Source organism: Trichechus manatus, unplaced genomic scaffold, assembly GCF_000243295.1.
Source record: "Trichechus manatus latirostris isolate Lorelei unplaced genomic scaffold, TriManLat1.0 scaffold00101, whole genome shotgun sequence".
In the NCBI taxonomy this organism is placed as follows: domain Eukaryota; kingdom Metazoa; phylum Chordata; class Mammalia; order Sirenia; family Trichechidae; genus Trichechus; species Trichechus manatus.
The window spans coordinates 4588848-4609544 of record NW_004444037.1 but is presented as its reverse complement, the minus strand read 5'-3'; the positions used below and the strand labels follow the sequence as shown (position 1 = coordinate 4609544).

At 36.9% G+C, this 20697-nt stretch overlaps 1 protein-coding gene across 1 annotated transcript in view; it reads right to left on the bottom strand.

Annotated features, from left to right (window-relative positions):
• Nucleotides 1-1662: 1662 nt before the first annotated feature.
• PDCL2 (phosducin like 2) overlaps nt 1663-20697 on the bottom strand; it is a 46123-nt gene continuing 27088 nt past the window's right edge. Inside the window, exons 4-6 of the mRNA XM_012557420.1 lie at nt 9613-9756; nt 4746-4954; nt 1663-1841 (exon numbers count right to left, since the gene is read on the bottom strand). Coding sequence (XP_012412874.1) covers nt 1684-1841; nt 4746-4954; nt 9613-9756 — 511 coding nt within the window. The 3' untranslated portion in view covers nt 1663-1683. The remainder of the gene's footprint in view (nt 1842-4745; nt 4955-9612; nt 9757-20697) is intronic.

The following is a 20697-nucleotide window of genomic DNA, read 5'->3' as shown; positions in this document are numbered from 1 at the left end:
AAGTATGTGTTTATGTTAAAAAAGATTAAGGAGACCTTTTGCATTTGGTTTCAACTGGAGGAGAAAATAGTGTTCTTATTAATATGTATTAGACAGAGTTAGAATTACATTATAAATTGGTGATAATATGGCTCTTCCTTTCATTTCTACAGCTGTTTTATCCTTAACAGGAATTTATCTACCCGTTTGTTAAGTAGAAGTTCAGGATTTGGATTAATATAACTAGGTAAATACTTCTCTCATACATGTGAATAATGATATGATAAAGACCCATGTGTGTGACTTCTCTCAATTGTCCTTCCCTCTAGTCCCAAGGTATATATTTTTACAAACCCTTCTTTACTATATCAGGAGAAAAGGGACTTCCTAATCCTTTCTAAAGTTAGACTGTTTGATTGTACCTTCTCTGGTGAAATAAATCATCACCTTACTCAAATCTGTATTTAAGTTTCCTTCCTCTTCATCCTTCTCTGTAGTCTAATATGATCCCTAATACCCCCACCCCATAGAAACAAAGAGCCTTTTCTTGACTCCATATTAAACTGCATTATTCTCACCAACTTATTTTTGTAATCTAAGCATTTAAACTTAATACATTCTCAAAAACATTAGTGAACAACCATATACAGAATTATGGGTCATCAATACAAACAAAAATATGAGAATAAAATATGTTACTGAACTATTATGTGCTGGATTTACCACCAAGTCCTTCTCTCTAAAAGTAATGCTCATTTTTAAGCCAAGATAAGACATCCTGCAGGTCATCTGCAGTGTCATACTGTTGTATGTTTTCTCATGCTGAATTCTTCTGTGATTGCTATGAAAACATACCAGTAGCAGTTGCTGTCGAGTCAGTTCTGACTCATGGCGACGCCGTGTGTGTCAGAGTAGAACTGTGCTCCATAGAGTTTTAAATGGCTAATTTTTCAGAAGTAGATCACCAGGCCTTTCTTCCAAGGTGCCTCTGGGTAGACTTGAACCTCTAACCATTCAGTTAGCAGCAAAGCATGTTAACCATTTGCACCAGCCAGGGACTTAGGTAAACCCCAAAATATATTTTTCTCACCTCTCTGTCTCATGATTTAGAAATTTACATGTCATACTATTTTAATTATTTTATAATTTAACTATTAATGAGAATACATAATAGCTTCCTAATTTAATAACTAAGAACAATAATAATGAATGGAAGATGTTTCTTATGTACTTTTCAGAATCTTTAAATTGCATTTTTCTATTGAGTAGTTAATTTTTAATAGTAAGAGACTTCAAAAGAAAGCATATGATAATAAATTTAATTAAGTATTTTCACTCAAGGCCCCCAAATAATAGACTTAAAAATCTGTGGATTTAAATTAAATGCAATTTCATGGTTCTGTCTCATAATCGTCATTCATGAGTTTCTTTGGAAGTGAGTAAGCAACTCAAACGACTTGTAATATTTGTGTTTTTAGTCCAATATCGTTCATAAAAAGGATGTTAAGAGTTCAGTACACGTTCTAGTTTTGTTGGAGGCAATGAATATCCTGAAATAACTGAAAGCTTTTGAAATGATATATAAGCTATACTTCCAAAATAAAAATGAAAATAAAATCTATAAATTTTGTGATCTGATTATAAAGGCAGCAGTAAATAAAACATGCAGTATATAAACACTTTAAAGCCATTTATTAAATATTTCTACTTGGTATCATCATTATCACTGTTTGAACTATTACTATCATCATAAATAGAAGTGTTTCTAATTGAAGATACCATCACATCTACAATGCCTTTTTTGGGGTTTTCTTCCAAATCAGTCTGTATTGCTCCAACTTCTGCCAGTTTCCATTCAAGTTCTGCAATAAATAACCAATCATTAAATCAGATAAAAGTATTTAAAGAATAAAAAAAAGAATTTATCAGCTATATGAAACAGAAGCTGACTCATAAAATTAATGTGGAAATGATGACATATTTAGAACTGATGACAATAAAGTACTACATAGCAAAATACACACTGGATACAGCTAAAGTTATACTTAAAGGGGGAAATTATGGTTAAAATTATTTTTAAATGACTGAATTTAAAGGATTTGAAAGTTCAAATCAAGAAGCTTGGAAAAGAATAACGTAAGTAAAAAGAATGAACCAAGGAAAGCAGAAGAAGGGATATAATGAAGAAAAGACTTTAGCAAAATTAGAGGAGCAAAAACAATAGGGATGACCAAACAAAATCAAAAGCTGGTTCTTTGAAGAGACTACTAGACCTCAGGCAAAACTGATCACAAGATAAAGAAAGAAACCCATCAACCTAAAGAATTTCATGGGGGCCTCGAAAAAGTTAAATACTTTTGTTCATCAAAGGACTTTATCAAAAAAGTGAAAAGACAACCTACAGATTAGGAGAATATTTTTTGGAACCATATATCCAATAAGGGTCTAGTATCTAAAATATATATAAAACTTCTACAACTTAAGAACAAAAAGACAACCCAATGAGAAAATAGTCAAAGGACTTGGGTAGACATTTCACCAAGGAGGATATCCAAATGGCCAACAAACACATGAAATGCAAATCAAAACCACAATGAAATACATCCCTTACATCATATCATACACAAAAGGAAACCCCAGTGTTATTCAAGACCTAAGATGAAGAACAAAACTTTAAGAGTATTAGAAGTATAGAAGGTCATTTCACCTTGTAACAGAGAAGGGTTTTTAAAAGAAAGCACAAAAAGTACAAAATAAATGAAAAAGTTAGTAAATTTAACTATGACGATATTATTACTTTTATCTGACACCCAAAATGAAATGATAAGTCATAGCTGGTGAGACTATATTAGCAATACATATAAGATTAGTATCCAGAAGTTTTTACATATATGCACACACTGCTATAAATCAATAAAACAACACAATTGAAAATAGGCAACATGTATGAATAATTAGGAGAGAAAATCAGAATGACCAGTACATATGGAAAAATGCTTAACTCCACTAGTAATCAGCCAGATGAAAATTTAAACAATGGCAAGATACCATTTCATATCCATCTGACTGGCAAAAAAAAAAGTCTAACAATACCAAAATTTGGTGAGGACGTGGGTAAATGGAACTCTCATATACTGCTGATGAATTTATGCTATTATTTGTAGAACAATTTGACAATATCTAGTGAAATTGAAAATGTGTATGCTGTATGATCCCACAACTCCTTATATATCCTTGAGAAATTTTCATAAGTGGACACAAGGACGGTCAAAGTCAATTTTTTTATAACGTGAAAATTGGAAACAACTCAAATTTCTATCAGTGGGGTAATGATAAACAAATTGTGGTATATCTTATGAAAGAATGCTAGATAGAATTTAGAATTATTGAATCAGATTTATATGAAACAGCCATCAGATTTTGAAAATACTGTTGCTGAGTTAAAAAGTTATAGAATGATACTGCAATAGAATCCCATGTATTGAATAGCTTCAAATTTACAATACAATTATTACATATATATTTTAATGGCTATATATGTAAAGTATAAAAACACAGACCAATACACACTAAATTAATGATCATGATTATCTCTAGGGAGGTGGGGCAGGGAATGGGATTAGGAATGGAAATACAAGTAACTTCAACCGTATCTGTACTGTTTATTTCAAAAACAGCAAACAAACAGCTGAAGCAAATGTGAATAAACATTTGTTCACATTTGTTATTTGTGGATAATGATTACATGAATGTTTACTATATTATTCTTTATACTCTTATGCATTAAATTTTTTTAATTAAAAGGATGAGGTCCAAGACGGAAAAATAAGGTGATGAAACGAGGAGCATTAGAGACTAGCAGAGAAAGAGGAGTGCATTCTGGTGCAATTAAAGTATCCAAGGTCTCAGTAAGGCCAAAAACAGTTTAGGAAGAATGACAGTGCAAGAATAGCAGTTGAGAACAACCATCTTCTCATATAAATCAATAAAATAAATCAATGATGAATTTAATGTAATGAAAGTTATGGTGAGAACAAAGGATTTTTAGTTTAATAATAAAGCAGTTCCAAGAAATGACTAGATCAGGGATAAAGCCTTGCTACTAGGTTAGAAATCATTAAAGAAGGTAACAAGTATAAATGAAGTCCTGTGCTGTATGCTAGGAAAGAGAAATAATGAGACATGGTCCTTGCACTTGTTAAGGAGATAAGACTCAATGGGAATTGATTAATCAGTAGAATTGGATAGTATGTGAGCAAGTAAAAAATAAATTCTATAGAGAATATGTGGTATAGGAATTCAGTGAGGAGAGGAACACAGATTATAAATTGGTCCAGGATTACATAATGGAATAAATAGGAATTGAGGATACCCAAAAAGAAATAGAGTTTGGACAGGGAGAATAAAGAAGAGTAGGGTATTTCAGGTACAGAGAAAGAGTATGAAACAAAGTTGGATGGCCCAAATGAGTAAAGAGGGTCTAGGGGTAGTAGCTGAAGACCAGAAAGTAGGCAGAAGTATAGTTGGATAGGTTGGCTCAAATTGTAAAGCAGAAGACAATTTTTATCTTACTTGACATAGGGAACTATAAGGGTTTTTAAGCAAGAGTATTATTGTAGGAAAATTAATCTGGGGGAGTACAAGAAAAGACAAGAAGTGAGAAGACAACCTTATATTTTAAGGAAATCAACTTTCATGATACTTTTTAATTCTTAAAAATTTTCATGTTATTTTTATAAACAAAATTTTAAAAATAACATCATTACCTTCTAGTTTGAGATTTATCCCTCCACATTCTATAATTCCAATGAATTTGCCTTCTATCTGACCATTTTTATAAACAAAAATTGTTGGTAAACAATTGTCATGGTAATGTTGAATACAGCTATTCACAATGGCTTTAATAAATTTAGTTTCTGGAAACTTTCTTGCTAGGAGACTAAGATGCTGGTTAACCAACAAACACATTGGGATGCTAAAAAGAAAAAGAGTAGACATGATAACTTAAAAAAAAACTATTTTTCTCAATCTAATAAAATAACTGAAACATCTCTATGGCAAAAATATATCTTTAGATAGTTTTTAATTTAAGTGTATATCATTATCATCCTCTATTTTTACCTCTAGTAATGCTAAACCATAGAGTCCCTTGATTTGTATTGGAAACACCATTATAACCTTAGAATGAAACTTGTTGCCATGGGAATTTGATGCCTAACTAAATTTAAGCCAGTTCCCAGTTTGTAGGACACTTAGAAAAAAACAGGAAATTTCTGGTGAATCCTTGGCAGTTCTAAGTTGAAACAAGGGGATCCCAACTCTTGTCACCATCATGGGCTTATTTCCACATAATGACAATATCACATTCAAAATTTCTTGTCTCAGAGTTCCTTGACTTTCTTGATTCCAACAAACTTTACCCATATTTTTTGTAATATTCCATTCCCATGCCACATCTTGGTCCCCACTTACCAGAACTATTCCTCTTCAGAAATTTAAAATTGATTGGAAGTGTGACCAAACCTCCAGTTCTTCCTGCTGTACTACTTAACTCCCATTATACCCGTTCTTCAGTTGAAAGAACTTTAGTACCTTTTCTCCCAGTCCACCACTCACGGCTTTTTTCAAGGCTAGTCCCTCTACTTTATCCCATGTTCCTTCCATTTCCTATGGGACCTTTCTCTGTTGGTTATCCTGCTTCTCTCTTTCCTATTTCCTCAGTCTTCCCTTCTCCAAATGTTTCTTTCTCCACTTTACATAACATATTCAAATTAATAAGTCTTTAAAATAACGTTCCCTTACAACTCTGTACCCTTCTAATAACAACCCTCTCTTTATGTGTTCAAAGCTCAGATTAAAAAAAATAGAAGTCATTATTTCTGTTCATCTCCCTTCCTAAAACTCTCTCCTTTTTTGGTTTCTGTGAAAACAGTTTCTATTAATTTTCTTTTTGTCTCTCTTACTTCCTTCTTCTGTCTATGCCTCAAATGCAGATTACGTCCTGGACCCTCTTCTCATTCTAGACACATTCTTTGGGCAATCTTTTCCACTCTGATGTTATCAACAGCTGACCAACTCCACCACCACCATTGCCTCTCTCCCCCTCAAAAATAAAATAAAAACAAAAATCTGATCTTTCTCTTGTATTAGTTTGGCCAAAATTCTCCTTTCCTCCACAACATCAAATCAATGATCAAGTCATATTAATTCTACCACCTTATCATTTCTTATACCTATTCTCTCTTCTCTTTCCTGATTGCCTTACTCGTGCCTTATCTGAGTTGCATCGGATTCCTCTAAATGGTCTGTTTCCAGTCTTGGTTCCCCAAACTTATCCTTGACCCTGTTCACAGAGGGATGGCTGCATGAAAATCTCATTGTGTAACAACCACCCTTTCCTTAAGCTTAAAATCTTTCAATGTTTCTTCACTGCCTTCAGGATAAAAGCCAGACTCCTCAGTGTGGCCTTCAAGGTTCTCCATGGTCTGGCCCTTGCCTACCTCCCCAGCATTATTCTCTGTCTGCCACCATATTGCACCACATGTTTCAGCCAGAACAAATTACTTAAAGCCATGATGCCTCTCATTTCTGTACCTTTGTTCAAGCAGCATACTCCATCTAAAATACCCCATCCATCCTGTCTATTTCCTCCAACCATGTAAACTTGGAGAATCTTTTCTTAATTTTTGAGAACAAGACCAAGAATTGCTTACTCTATAGAACTTTCCATACTTCCCTCCTCCAAAGATAGAACTAACTACTCCCTCTTCAGTGCCTTTACTAACTGTGTAGACTTCAACCATAGTATCTAAAAGACTTTGTTGTCACTACATTGTAAGTTCCTTAATGGCAGAAACAGGTGCCTTAATTTGTCTTTGCATCTCCACTTGCAAATCCTCATAATTATAGGTGATATTATATAAAAGCTAAGAAAAACAAATTAAATGTATTATATAAGTACACTTCACAATATATCTATACCATTTCTTTTGATAATTATAATCTGCTACATATCTAGAAAGGAGCCCTGGTGGCACAATGGTTAAGTGGTCAGCTGCTAACAAAATGTTGCAGTTCGAACCCATCCAGCCGCTCCACAGGAGAAAGATGTGGTGATCTGCTCGCATAAAGATTACAGCCTAGGAAACCCTATGGAGCAGTTCTACTGGGTCACATGGGGTCACTGTGAGTTGAAATTGACTCAACAGCACCTAACAACAATAACAAATCTAGATACTGCTGTATTTTAGTGGGTGGCCCACATAACTGTTACTTCCCTAAAAAAACTCATAATTGTGAATATGGTCTGTGAATTCTGTGTGGGCATTGCAATGAAATATTGAACAAAGTAGAGAGTGCTGTGGGAGGGATGGTTGGTGTCAGAATTGGTAAAGATGGTGGGGAAAGTAGGCGTGTGTGACCTCCACCTCATATGAATCAGCCTTGCGCTGTTGGTCTTGGTTCCTCTTCCCCTTTGTATGACAGACACTTGGGATGAAGGGGCTAGGCAGAAGGGAGGCAGACATTGGTGGTGGCAATGAAAAGTATGGAATTAAGAGTATGGCATTTACTCAGCCGTAAAGAGAAATGAAGTCCTGATGCATGCCACTGAAAACATTATACTGAGCAAAATAAGTCAGTCGCAAAAGGACAAATACCGTATGATCTCACTTAAATGGAACAAGCAAATATATGAAAAACAAAGATTATTAGTGGTTGAGGGGAGACGTAAGGGGAAAAGAGGTAGTTTTTGCTTAGGGGGCACTGAGTTTATATTAACGGTGATGGAATAATTTGGAAAAGGATAGTGATAATGGTTGCACACATGAATAATGTAATCAGTATCTCTAAATTATACATGTAGAAATTGTTGACTTGGCAAAAGTTTTGTTGTGTATATTTTCACCACAATAATTTTTTTTTTTTTTTTTTTAAGAAGAAGAGAGTATGGCATAATCCATTGGTGTGCACGGAGAAAGTGGTTTCCTGAAAACAGTTCTGATAACAAGTGGTAGGGGAACAGATGTGGTATTGGGGGCTCAGGGACAAGAATTTTTAACCCCAGAAGAACTGTAAAATATAAAAGAGATCTTTGACATTAGAAAAAAAGTTAAGGGCCTAATTATGGCATTTCGAGGTTCAAAGTATGAAGTTGGGTATAGGACTAACGTAGAAGACCAAAATTAGAATTTGCACACAGGTGTAAGATTGTATAAGACCAAAAACAAGACAGTCTTCAAGTTGAGCCAGTAGGCTCACTGGCCCAGAGTGACTAAGACTCCTAAGCAGGCTGAGCCTTTACTTGAATTAAAAGTAGGCCCAGTTCCAGTGGCATCACCGGGGGGACGCTGGGGGTGCAGACCACACTGGGTGACACTGTCAGAGGGGGTGACACCAAAATGACTGTCTATAAAATTATTGTGCAGTGTTTCAGCAGAAATTACTTTTTATAAAAATATCCCTGCTGTTAGTTATAACAACAAAAGCATCTTTCGTAAGCACAGCTTGCATGTATCAATATACCTACAAGGCTAAAACTCTATGCTAATTTACTTTTTGAACCTTCTAATGCACTTCGGTCAGAGCTGTCATTATTATCCAAATACAATGATGCTTTGAATCTTGTGGTTTTGTCTGCACAAGCTACAAGCATGCACTGTTGTTTCTGTTGCTGCCGTTTTTATAGTCACTGATTTTGTCAAATTTTCTGGTGTTTTAGCTACAATATCATGGCAATTAGTATTTGTGAACCTATATCAATAACTTTTTTGAGAATGAAGTAGTAATTAATGGAAAAGAAGGAGTGATATATGGGAATTATGATTTACAAGTAACAGTAGTACAAAAAGCATTACTAAGGATTCTGTATGGTCTGTATGGTGCATTACTAAGGATTCTGTATGGTCTGTATGGTCTGGTACGGGAGGAGGTCTATGGGTTACCATGAGTTACTGCAGTGGGTGACACCAACCCTAGTGATGCCACAGCTTAAGAGACATGATGTATCCATTTACACTGCATGATCCTTGATTGGATCCTTGTTAAAAAGAAATGGGTATTTATAAAAGACATTTTGAAGTTAGTTGGGAAATTTGAGTAAGGGCTAGGTATTAGATGTAATTAGGGAATTATTGTTGTTAGGCATGAAAATGTTATTGTGGTTACGTAGAAGAATGTCCGTATTTTTGAAGATGCACATTGAAGTATATAGGACTAAAGCATCATGCTCTGTGTAATTTGCTTTGAAATGGTTCCACAAATACACACACATAATTAAATAAATATGACAAAATATTAATTGTTGAAACTAGGTGGTAGGTATTTGGGATTCTCATTTTATCATTCTTTCTACTTTTTTCTATGTTTGAAACTTTCCATAATAAAAAGTTTTTTTAAATTAACCGCCGAAGAGTGCTTATTTTTCTAAGTGTGACATGTTCTTTAAATTAGAAATGAAAATAATTTAAAATACCTAAACTCCTGAAGCCAATGAATATCAAAAACTCTAAAGTATGTATGCGTGTATTTTTTTTTGGGGTACTCTATTGTATGCTTTACAGAATCTTAAAATCAGATACATATAGTTTAAAACATTAGTATATTAACATTTTGAGAAAATGCTATGGTAATTACCTTGATCTGTATAGATGAATTATAACCCACACATCTTTTTCTGCATTTGTGACTTCTTTTACATACTGATTTCCAGAAATTTCTCTTAATTCCCCAAATTTTTGTTTTTTCTTAAGGGCTTTCCATTCTTGCAACCGCTTTTCTCTAATTAAAAAAAAAAGAAAGAAATTAAAACACATTTAAAAACTGTTACTTTCTTTTTTTTTAAATTTTATTGTGTTTTAGGTGAAAGTTTACAGCACAAATTAGTTTTTCATTTAAAAATTTATACACAAATTGTTTTGTGACATTGGTTGCAATCCCCGCAATGTGTCAGCACTGTGCCCCTTCTCCTTTACACCCTAGGTTTCCTGTTCCTTCTTGCCTTCTCATCCTTGCTTTTGGGCAGGTGTCGCCCATTTGGTCTCATATACTTGATTGAACTAAGAAGCACATTCCTCATGTGTGTTATTGTTTGTTTTATAGGCCTGTCTAATCTTTGGCTGAAAGGTGGACTTCTGGAGTGGCTTCAGTTATGAGTTAGCAGGGTGTCCGGGGGCCATAGTCTCAGGTTTCCTCCAGTCTCTGTCAGACCAGTAAGTTGGGTCTTCTTTTGTGAATTTGAATTTTGTTCTACATTTTTCTCCTGCTCTGTCCAGAACCCTCTATTGTGATCCCTGTCAGAGAGGTCGGTGGTGGTAGCCGGGCACCATCTAGTTCTTCTGGGAAAAAACTGTTATATTCTTAAGGTCATTCCCATACAGAGTAAAAGCTTGGGACATCCTGTAATGCCACACATATCAAATATTTTAAAGAATGATATAATGGCCTTATAATGCTAATTTTTCTCTTTCTATGGGAATTTGTGTTCTCATGGGTATTGCAAAGTATAAATTCCCAACTGAGTATTTTAAATGTATTTTTATCTGAGACTAGATTTTAATTATCATTAGAGTTTATTCATACATAGGTTAAATACCTAGTAAGGGAGAATATCCATAATAACAATAACCAAAAAAACCTGTTGCCATCAAGTCGATTCCTACTCATAGCAACCCTACAGGACAGAGTAGAACTGCCCTTATAGGGTTTCCAAGGAGCAGCTGGTGGATTTGAACTGCCAACCTTTCGGTTAACAGCCGAGCTCTTAACTGCTGTACCACCAGGGCTCCATAATAATAGCTACCATTTATTGAGTGTTAACTATGCTGCCAGGGAATGTTTTAGTGCATTACATTAATTAATTTAATCCTCACAAAGAATGAAGTTGACATTATTATTATGGCCATTTTACATGCTCTTAACTACCATGATGCTAAGCTGACCTTCAGTCCAAAGCCTTTGTGAATAAATGTAATTAATTGTTATAAATAGGTAGTAGAGGAGAGTGATTAAGAGCTTGGACTCTAACTTCAGACTAAACTGGGTTCAAATGCCAGCTCCACCACTTATCAGCACTATGATTACAGGCAAGTTATTTAATCTCGCTAAGCTTCAGTTTCCCCACCTGTAAATGGGGATAATACTCATACCTACATGCATGGGGCTGTTGGTGATTAAATGATATAATACATGTAAATTTCTTAGCAGGGTACCTGACACATAGTGAGCATTCAATAAATGTTAGCTATTTATTCTTGGTAATCATTCATCCATTGTTGTTAGCTGCCATCATGTTGGCCTCTGACTCATGGCAACCCCATGCACAACAGGATCAGACTGTTGTGATCGATTGGGTTTTCACTGGCTGATGTTCAGGGTTTTCATTGGCTGATTTTCAGGCCTTTCTTAGTCTGGAAACTCTGCTGAAACCTGTTCAGCATCATAGCAACACACAAGTCTCCACTGACAGACAAGTGGTGGCTGTGCTTGAGGTGCATTGGTCAGGAATCGAGCCTTACGTCTCCCACATGGAGGGCGAGGATTCTACCACTGGACCACTACTGCTCACCAATCATTCACCCATAGAGATCGTTAAAACTTTGTTAAACAACTTTCTCAAAATTTACCTATTTTAATGATTTAGTTGTTGAATGTTTGGATTCATGAGGCAAATCCAAATGGCTTCTGACATGTCTACAAGTTTCTTAACATTCACTGATTCTATAATTCTAAGTTAGCTGGGGGTACTTACTCTCCTTCTCTCTCTGGTGTTACTTCACATGTTAAAAACATGTCAAATGAAATCCCTCACTTTACATAGCAAGAAATCCAAGCAAAATCCAAGCCTAGAGAAGAATGCCAAGGATAGTAATACAGGTCCAGGGCCCTCTCACAGTTTTCAAATTGAAGTCCTTCAAATTCACCTCTTCTGGTGCAGATATTTAGAACCTTGTGTTACTCCAAAGATCTTTTGGGAGCCCCAGTTTGACTGCAATAAATATTCAACACAACTATCATTGATTTCCCTCAATTTTATTTTATCACCTTAATATCTTACAGTGATTTCTAAAAGTTTTTGTTCCAATGATGGAACCATACCCTACTTAGTGGTACAATTATAAACTACTTCTCTCTCACTCCTCTCCTCTTCTTCCTTCAACTTGTTGTTATTTCAATAGTATTTGGGGAGGAGAGAGAGGTAAACACATAGGTTAGTTTTGCCATCAGGAAGTCATAGAGTGCTCATGTGGCCTGCAGTAGTCACCTAACAGTGAATACATTTGGGATTCAGTTGCATAAATAGAAAGCCCTCTAGCTATTTTAAGCAGAAAGGAGCTTTGTATGGGGAACTAAGTGCTTACAAACTCAACAGAAAGACAGAAGGAGCAGGCTATAGGCTGGGCTACCAGTGATGACTCCCACAACAACATTGCAAAACTGGTCTGCCAAGGGAATAGCTTTCTTTGCCACAATCCAGAAACTGGGGAATCAGGAACTACTATTCCAGTTCTTGGCCCTAGTATCACACTACTCTGGGAATCAGGCAACCAGTATAACAACTGTTGCTTCTACATCTTTAGCAACAATCTGAGAGAATAACTGTTGCCAGAACAATGGTTCCAAAACTATGACACAAATGCTGGATATGTACTAGCAAAATGGATGCTTTGTGTGTACCACCTCTTCCTCCACTTAATTTAGTTCTGAATTCAAGACTTCTGTGAATTTATACCATAGCACCCAAATCACATTCATTACCCTTGCTGCAGAGGACTCTGGAAGCCAATTTGCGTATCTGCCATAAAAACGTTTATGTTTACATATAGATTTTTCTTTGTCCTTTTAGCTATAAGTCTCTCAGTTGATTCAGTTATATTTTATAGCTAATTATCTACACAATAGCATTTTCTATTTTCTTTTTGAATATTATATTTTTCTTTTTCTTGACTTAAGGCACCAGCTAGGACCAACGATTTGATGTTGAGTAGATCCTGTCTTTTTCTCAACTTTTATAATAGCATTTCATATTTGTTAAAGTATCTATCAAGTAAAGTTCCTTTATTCTAGGTTGCTAATCTTTTTTAACATAGTTTCTAGTTGTTTTGTTTTTATTTTTGTCAAAAACCTAAATTGCTTAGAGAAACACCAAAAATTAGTATAACCGAATCTATTTATTGTGAGTAGATACGATTTGAATTGGGTAGCATCAAGGAAAAGAAGGATCAACATATGGGGAAGGCACTCCACAGAGGGAACAGTGAAGGCAGGTTATATAGGTCATTGTTATGTTAATTTCAAGAGATAACATCAAAGCACACGGCAGGTTACAGAAACTGTCACCAAGGACATGCCAAACAACCAAACTCACTGCCATCGAGTTGATTCCGACTCATAGCGACCCTATGGGACAGAGTAGAACTGCCCCATAGAGTTTCAAGGAGCACCTGGTAGCATTCGTAGCACTTACCCACTATGCCACCAGGGTTTCCAAGGACATGCCATACATTCTAAAATAGCCTCTAGTCAGATCCTGGAGTTCCTGAACATAGATAATTTTCCAGAAGAACTCAATGCCTAAGGCCAAATGGTCTCCATTAAGCTGCTTACTAAGCTATTGTCTGACCTGAAGGTGACTCCGGGGAACCCGTTCCTTCAAGGGTCAAAAGGACACTTAAGGACAGATGGCCTAGGTGGGTCGCTCCAGTTCCATGAAACTACACATGTGGATTCCAGGAGAATCAAAATGGTTTTGTCACTTTAAGTGAGGAATTTGTTTTAAATCAGTACTATTAAGTGCAGAATTTCCTCTTATTAAGAACAAGGAAAATTCCAAAAGGTTACAGGTTCGTTTGTTCTTAGATCCAAACTGACAACAGAGAAATGAAAATAATGTCATAATTTGGTGGCAAGTAGACTTGGACTTTCAATGTGGAATATGCTAAGTAAAGGAAATTCTTTGTATGGTATCTCTTTTTGACATCTGTTGCAGACACTAGGTGGGTGGTCATCAATCTAGCTTCCTCTTCTGTGCTCATGAGAAGACTGCATTTACCAGCTTCCCAGGCAGTTAGATTAGAGCCATAAGACTGGATTACGGCCAATGGAACATATGAAAGTGACCTATGTCATTTTTATCACTCGTCCCTAAATGTCCCACGCCATCTTTCACACTGTCTCTCTGGTCCGCGCGGCTGGAGATAAAGGAGTCTGTGATGATATAACCCCTAATGAAAAAAGCCCTGATTCTTAGTCATTGGCTGGAAGAAAGCTGTTAAGGAAAATTTAGGATACATATTATATATGAATATGAAACTTTTTGTATTAAAGCATTGAGATTTTGGAGTTGTTACAGCAGCTAGCATTACCTACCTGAATAAAATCTAACACAATTGATTATATCAATAGATCTGCTTTCATTGAACCATCTTTGCATTCCTTGGATAAATCTTACTTAGATTACACGTTATTTTTTAGTACACTGTTTGATTTTCTAATATTGTATCCAAGATTTTTACATGTATGTTTCAAAAGTGAGATTGGTTTATAGGAATGTTTTTCAAGTTGGTGCATGTGGAAATCCTATATGAGAATCACGTGGGTAATAACTGAAATTGCATATTCCTGAGACCCAACCCAAACTTACTGAATTAGGTAGCCCCCAACTTACGATGTATTTCTGTTATTACAAACCATACTACAACTGTCCTTTTTTTTATGGTGTATTTTTTTGTGTAATATGTATTAAAATATATATGTAAGTTTATATGTAATGTTTCCTACCCACAAAGATAAGTAAAGATCAGATTTATAAAGATACTGATAATAAAGGGCAGTAATAATGAAAATGAAAAAAAGAAAGAAATGAGGTATTCGACTTAAGTCAGAATGGATTTATGACAGAGTTGTTAGAATGGAACTCTGTAGTAAGCTGGGAACTACCTATATTACCTCTTGCTGCTGGTCTCAGAAGTATGCATTTTAACTTTACATTATGGACAATTATTATCATATACAAAAGTAAAGAGGATAGTATAACGACACTATGTATGTGTCGTCCATTAATAATTTTAATTCACGGCCATTCTTCTTTCAACTCTATCCCCAACACTTTGAAGCAAGTAGAAGATATTTCACTTCATTTTGTTTCATTATATAAAGAATCATCTAAAAGGTGATGATTCTTTAAAATATTTAATCACAAAACATAATTACACCTGAAACGATACTTCCTTAACATAATCAAATATCCTATCAGTGTTCAAATAAACCTCTTATCTACATTTTTAAAAGTTTGCTTATTCAAATGAGGATATTAATAAGATTTAAGCATTACAAGTAGTCGTTACATCTCTTAAATCTCATTCAGTCCAGATTCCACTCCATCTACTTGTTTCCTTCTAGCAATTTATCTGAAGGAACCTAGACTGCTTGTCCCAAGGAGTTTCCCACAGTCTGAATTTTGCTGACTGAATCCGTATGAACTCAATCAACATGAGAAATCGACTTTTTAAATAAGTATCCTAGGTAATTATTTTGACCTTTAAGAACTCTGAGTCTATTGTTTCTTTTCCGTACTAACTTTGGCTGGTTGTGATAATAGGATTATGTTGTTGTTCTTGTTGGGAGCTGTTGAGTCGGTTCCAACTCATAGGAACCCCATGTACAACAGAACAAAACACTGTCCAGTCCTGCGTCATCCTCATGATCATTGTTATGCTTGCCCATTGTTGCAGCCACTGTGTCAATCCATCTCGTTGAGGGTCTTCCTCTTTTCCACTGACCTTCTACTTTACCAGGCATGATGTCCTTCTCTAGGGAGTGGTCCCTCCTCATAACATGTACAAAGTATGTGAGACAAAGTCTCGCCATCTGTCTTAGTCATTTAGTGCAGCTATAACAGAAATACCACAAGTAGATAGCTTCACCAAAGAGAAATTTATTCCCTCCCAGTCTAGTAAGTTACAAGTCCAAATTCAGGGCGTCAGCTTCAGGGGAAGGCTTTCTCCATTGGCTCTGGAGGAAGGTCCTTGTCATCAGTCTTCCCTTGTTCTGGGAGCATGTCAGCACAGGAACCTCACTTCAAAAGGACGTGCTCTGCTCCCGGCACTGCTTTCTTGGTGGTATGAGGTCCCCCTGTCTCTCTGCTTACTTCTCTCTTTTATATCTCAAAAGAGATTGGCTTAAGACACTATCTAATCTTGTAGACTTCATCAATATAACTGCTGCTAATCCATTTTATTACATCATAGTGATAGCATTTACAACACATAGGGAAATCACATCAGATGGTAAATGATAGACAACCATACAATACTGGGAATCATGACCTAGCCAAGTTGACAGACATTTTTAGGGGACATAATTCCATCCACGACACCATCCTTACTTCTAATGAGCATTCTGGCTGTACTTCTTCTAAGATTTGTTCGTTCTTTTGGCAGACCATGCTATATTCAATATTCTTTGCCAACACCATAATTCAAAGGCATTGATTGTTCTTCGATCTTCCTTATTCATTGTCAAGCTTTCATATGCATATAAGGCGATTGAAAATACCATGGCTTGGGTCAGGCGCACCTTAGTCTTCAAGGTGACATCTTTGCTTTTCAACACTTAAAAGAGGTCTTTTGCAGCAGATTTGCCCAATACAATGGGTCATTTGACTTCTTGACTGTTGCTTCCATGGGTGTCGATTGTGGATCCGAAGTAAAAAGAAATTCTTGATATCTTCAATCTTTTCTCCGTTTATCATGATGTTGCTTATTGATCCAGTTTTGAGGATTTTTGTTTTCTTTATGTTGAGGTGTAATCCATACTGAAGGCTATAGTTTTTGATCTTCATCAGTAAGTACTTAAAGTCCTCTCCACATTCTGCAAGCAAAGTTGTGTCATCTGCGTAACGCAGGTTGTTAATGAGTCTTCCTCCAATCCTGATGCCCCGTTCTTCTTCATGTAGTCCAGCTTCTTGGATTATTTGCTCAGCATACAGACTGAATAGGTATGGTGAAAGGATACAACCCTGACGCATACCTTTCCTGACATTAAACGACCCAGTATCCCCTTGTTTTGTTCGAATGACTGCCTTTGGTGTATGTACAGGTTCCTCATGAGCACAATGAAGTGTTCTGGAATTTCCATTTTTTGCAATGTTATCCATAATTTGTTATGATCCACACAGCTGAATGCCTTTGCATAGTCAATAAAATGCAGGTAAACATCTTTCTGGTATTCTCTGCTTTGAGCCAGGATCCATCTGACATCAGCAATGATATCCCTCATTCCACGTCCTCTTCTGAATCCAGCTTGATTTTCTGGCAGTTCTCTGTTGATGTACTGCTGCAGCTGCTTTTGAATGATCTTCAGCAAAATTTTACTTGCGTGTGATATTGATATTGTTCAATAATTTCCACATTCTGTTGGATCACCTTTCTTGGGAATAGGCATAAATATGCATCTCTTCCAGTCGGTTGGCCAGGTAGCCATCTTCCAAATTTCTTGGTACAGACTAGTGAGCACTTCCAGCACTGCACCCATTTGTTGAAACATCTCGATTAGTATTCCGTCATTTCCTGGAGCCTTGTTTTTCTCCAATGCCTTCAGTGCAGCTTGGACTTCTTCCTTCAGTACCATTGCTTCCTGATCATATGCTACCTCCTGAAATGGCTGAATGTCGACCAATTCTTTTTGGTATAGTGACTCTGTGTATTCCTTCCATCTTCTTTTGATGGTTCCTGTGTCATTTAATACTTTCCCCGTAGTAGAATCCTTCAGTATTGCAACGCGAGGCTTGAAATTTTTTCTTCAGTTCTTTCAGCTTGAGAAATGCCAGGCGTGTTCTTTCCTTTTGGTTTTATATCTCCAGGTCTCTGTACATGTCATTATAATCTTTGTCTTCTTGAGCCATCCTTTGAAATCTTCTGTTCAGCTCTTTTACTTCATCATTTCTTCCTTTTGCTTTAGCTACTTGACATTCAAAAGCCAATTTCAGAGTCTCTTCTGACATCCATTTTGGTCTTTTCTTTCTTTCCTGTCTTTTTGATCATCTCTTACTTTCTTTGTGTATGATGTCCTTGATGTCATTCCACAACTCATTTGGTCTTTGGTCATTAGTGTTTGACACATAAATCTATTCTTGAGATGGTCTCTAAATTCAGGTATATATTCAGATATACTCAAGGTCATACTTTGGCTCTCATAGACTTGTTCTAATTCTCTTCAGCTTCAAGTTGAACTTGCATATGACCAATTGATGGTCTGTTCCACAGTCGGCTCTGGTCTTGTTCTGACAGATGATATCGAGCTTTTCCATTGTCCCTTTCCACAGATGTAGTCAATTTGATTACTGTGTATTTCATATGGCAAGGTCCATGTGTATAGTCACCGTTCATGTTGGTGAAAAAAAAGTATTTGCAATGAAGAAGTCATTGGTCTTGCAAAATTCTATCATGTGATCCCCAGCATTGTTTCTATCACCAAGGCCATATTTTCCCACTACCAATCCTTCTTTGTTTCCAACTTTCGCTTCCAATATGTATGCCGAGCAAATAAACCGAGAAGCTGGATTATATGGAGAAGAATGTGGCATCAGGATTGGAGAAAGACTCATTAACCTGCGATATGCAGATGAGCCAACCTTGCTTGCTGAAAGTGAAGAGGACTTGAAGCACTTACTGATGAAGATCAAAGCCTACAGCCTTTAGAATGGATTACAGCTCAATATAAATAAAACAAAAATCCTCACAACTGGACCAATAAGCAACATCATGATAAATAGAGAAAAGTTTGATGTCATCAAGGATTTCATTTTACTTAGATCCACAATCAATGCCCTGGGAAGCAGGAGTCAAGAAATCAAATGACCCACTGCATTGGGCAAATCTGCTGCAAAAGACCTCTTTAAAGGGTTGAAAAGCAAAGATGTCACCTTGAAGACTAAGGTGTGCCTGACCCAAGCCATGGTGTTTTCAATTGCCTCATATGCATGTGAAAGCTGGACAATGGATAAGGAAGACGAAGAATTGATGCCTTTGAATTATGGTGTTGGCAAAGAATACTGAATATACAATGGACTGGCCACTGAATCAGAATCGACTCGACAGCGATGGGTTTTGACCAGAAGAACGAATAAATCTGTCTTGGAAGAAGTACAGGCAGAATGCTTATTAGAAGCAATGATGGCCAAGACTTTGTCTCATGTACGTTGGACATGTTATCAGGAGGGACTATTTCCTGGAGAAGGATATCATGCTTGGTAAAGTAGAGGGTCAGCAAAAAAGAGGAAGATCCTCAGCAAGATGGATTGACACAGTAGCTGCAACAATGAGCTCAAACTTAGCAAGGATTGTGAGGATGGCACAGGACTGGGCAGTGTTTCCTTCTGTTGTACATTGGGTCGCTATGAGTCAAAACCTACTTGACAGCACGTAACGACAACAACACGACACCCCAACTTTATGACCTGATGGTCACAAAAAATTCAGGGCTGATTTCCCACTACCCCTTCAGGATGCCAGCTGCAAGCTCAGTAGTCATTATGGCACCCTTACTTTCTGTCCTGCTAGCTTCCACTGCCCCTTTGGGCTTGATAATTCACTGGAACAACTCAATGAAGTCATGGAGTGTATACCATATATAGGAGCCCTGGTTGCACACTGGTTAAGAGCTTGGCTGCTCACCATTAAAGGTTCACAGTTTGAATCCACCAGCTACTCCTTGGAAACCCTATGGGGCAGCTCTACTCTGTCCTATAGGGTCACTATGAGTCAGAATCGACTCGACAGCAACGGGTTTTTATGGGTATACCATACTTAAGGATCCGTAGTGGTGCAGTAGTTAAATTGTTCAGCTGCTAACTAATAGTTAAAGTGTTTGGCTGCTCTGCGGGAGAATGATGTGGCCGTCTGCTTCCATAAAGATTTATAGCGTTGGAAACCCTATGGGGCAGTTCTACTCTGTCCGATAGTGTCGCTGTGAGTTGAAATTGATTCTACGGCAGTGGGTTTGGGTTGTTTTGGGGGTATACCATACTTATGACTACAGATTTATTATAGCCAAAAAGGATACAAATGAAGAGATGTATAGGGTGAGGTTTTGCAGGGTCCCCAGTGCCAAGCTTCCATGCCCAAGGCACACGCTGGCCTCCCAAAAGCAGATGTTCTCACCAAGCAGAAAGCTCCCTCAGCCTCCATTGGTTAGGGATTTTATCAGACTATCTTGTATGATAGGCTAAACCATGCCTCCTGAGACTATTTTTTTAAATTGTACTTTAGATGAAGATTTACAGAACAAATAGCTTCTCATTAAACAGTACACATATTGTTTTATGACAATGATTAACAAACCCACGACATGTCAACACTGTCACTTCTTGACCTTGGGTTCCCTATTACCAGCTTTCCTGCCCCCTCCTGCCTTCTAGTCCTTGTCCCTGGACTGTTGTGCTCCATTAGTCTCATTTTGCTTTATGGGGCTGTCTAATCTTTGGCTGAAGGGTGAACCTTGGAAGTGACTTCATTACTGAGCTAAAAGAGCGTCCAGTGGCCATACTCTCGGGGTTTTTCCAGTCTCTGTCAGGCCAGTAAGTCTGGTCTTTTTTTTTGTGTTAGAATTTTGTTCTACATTTTCTCCAGCTCTCTCTGGGACCCTCTGTTGTGATCCCGATCAGAGCAGTCTGGTGGTAGCCAGGCACCATCTAGCTGTACTGGACTCAGTCTGGTGGAGGCC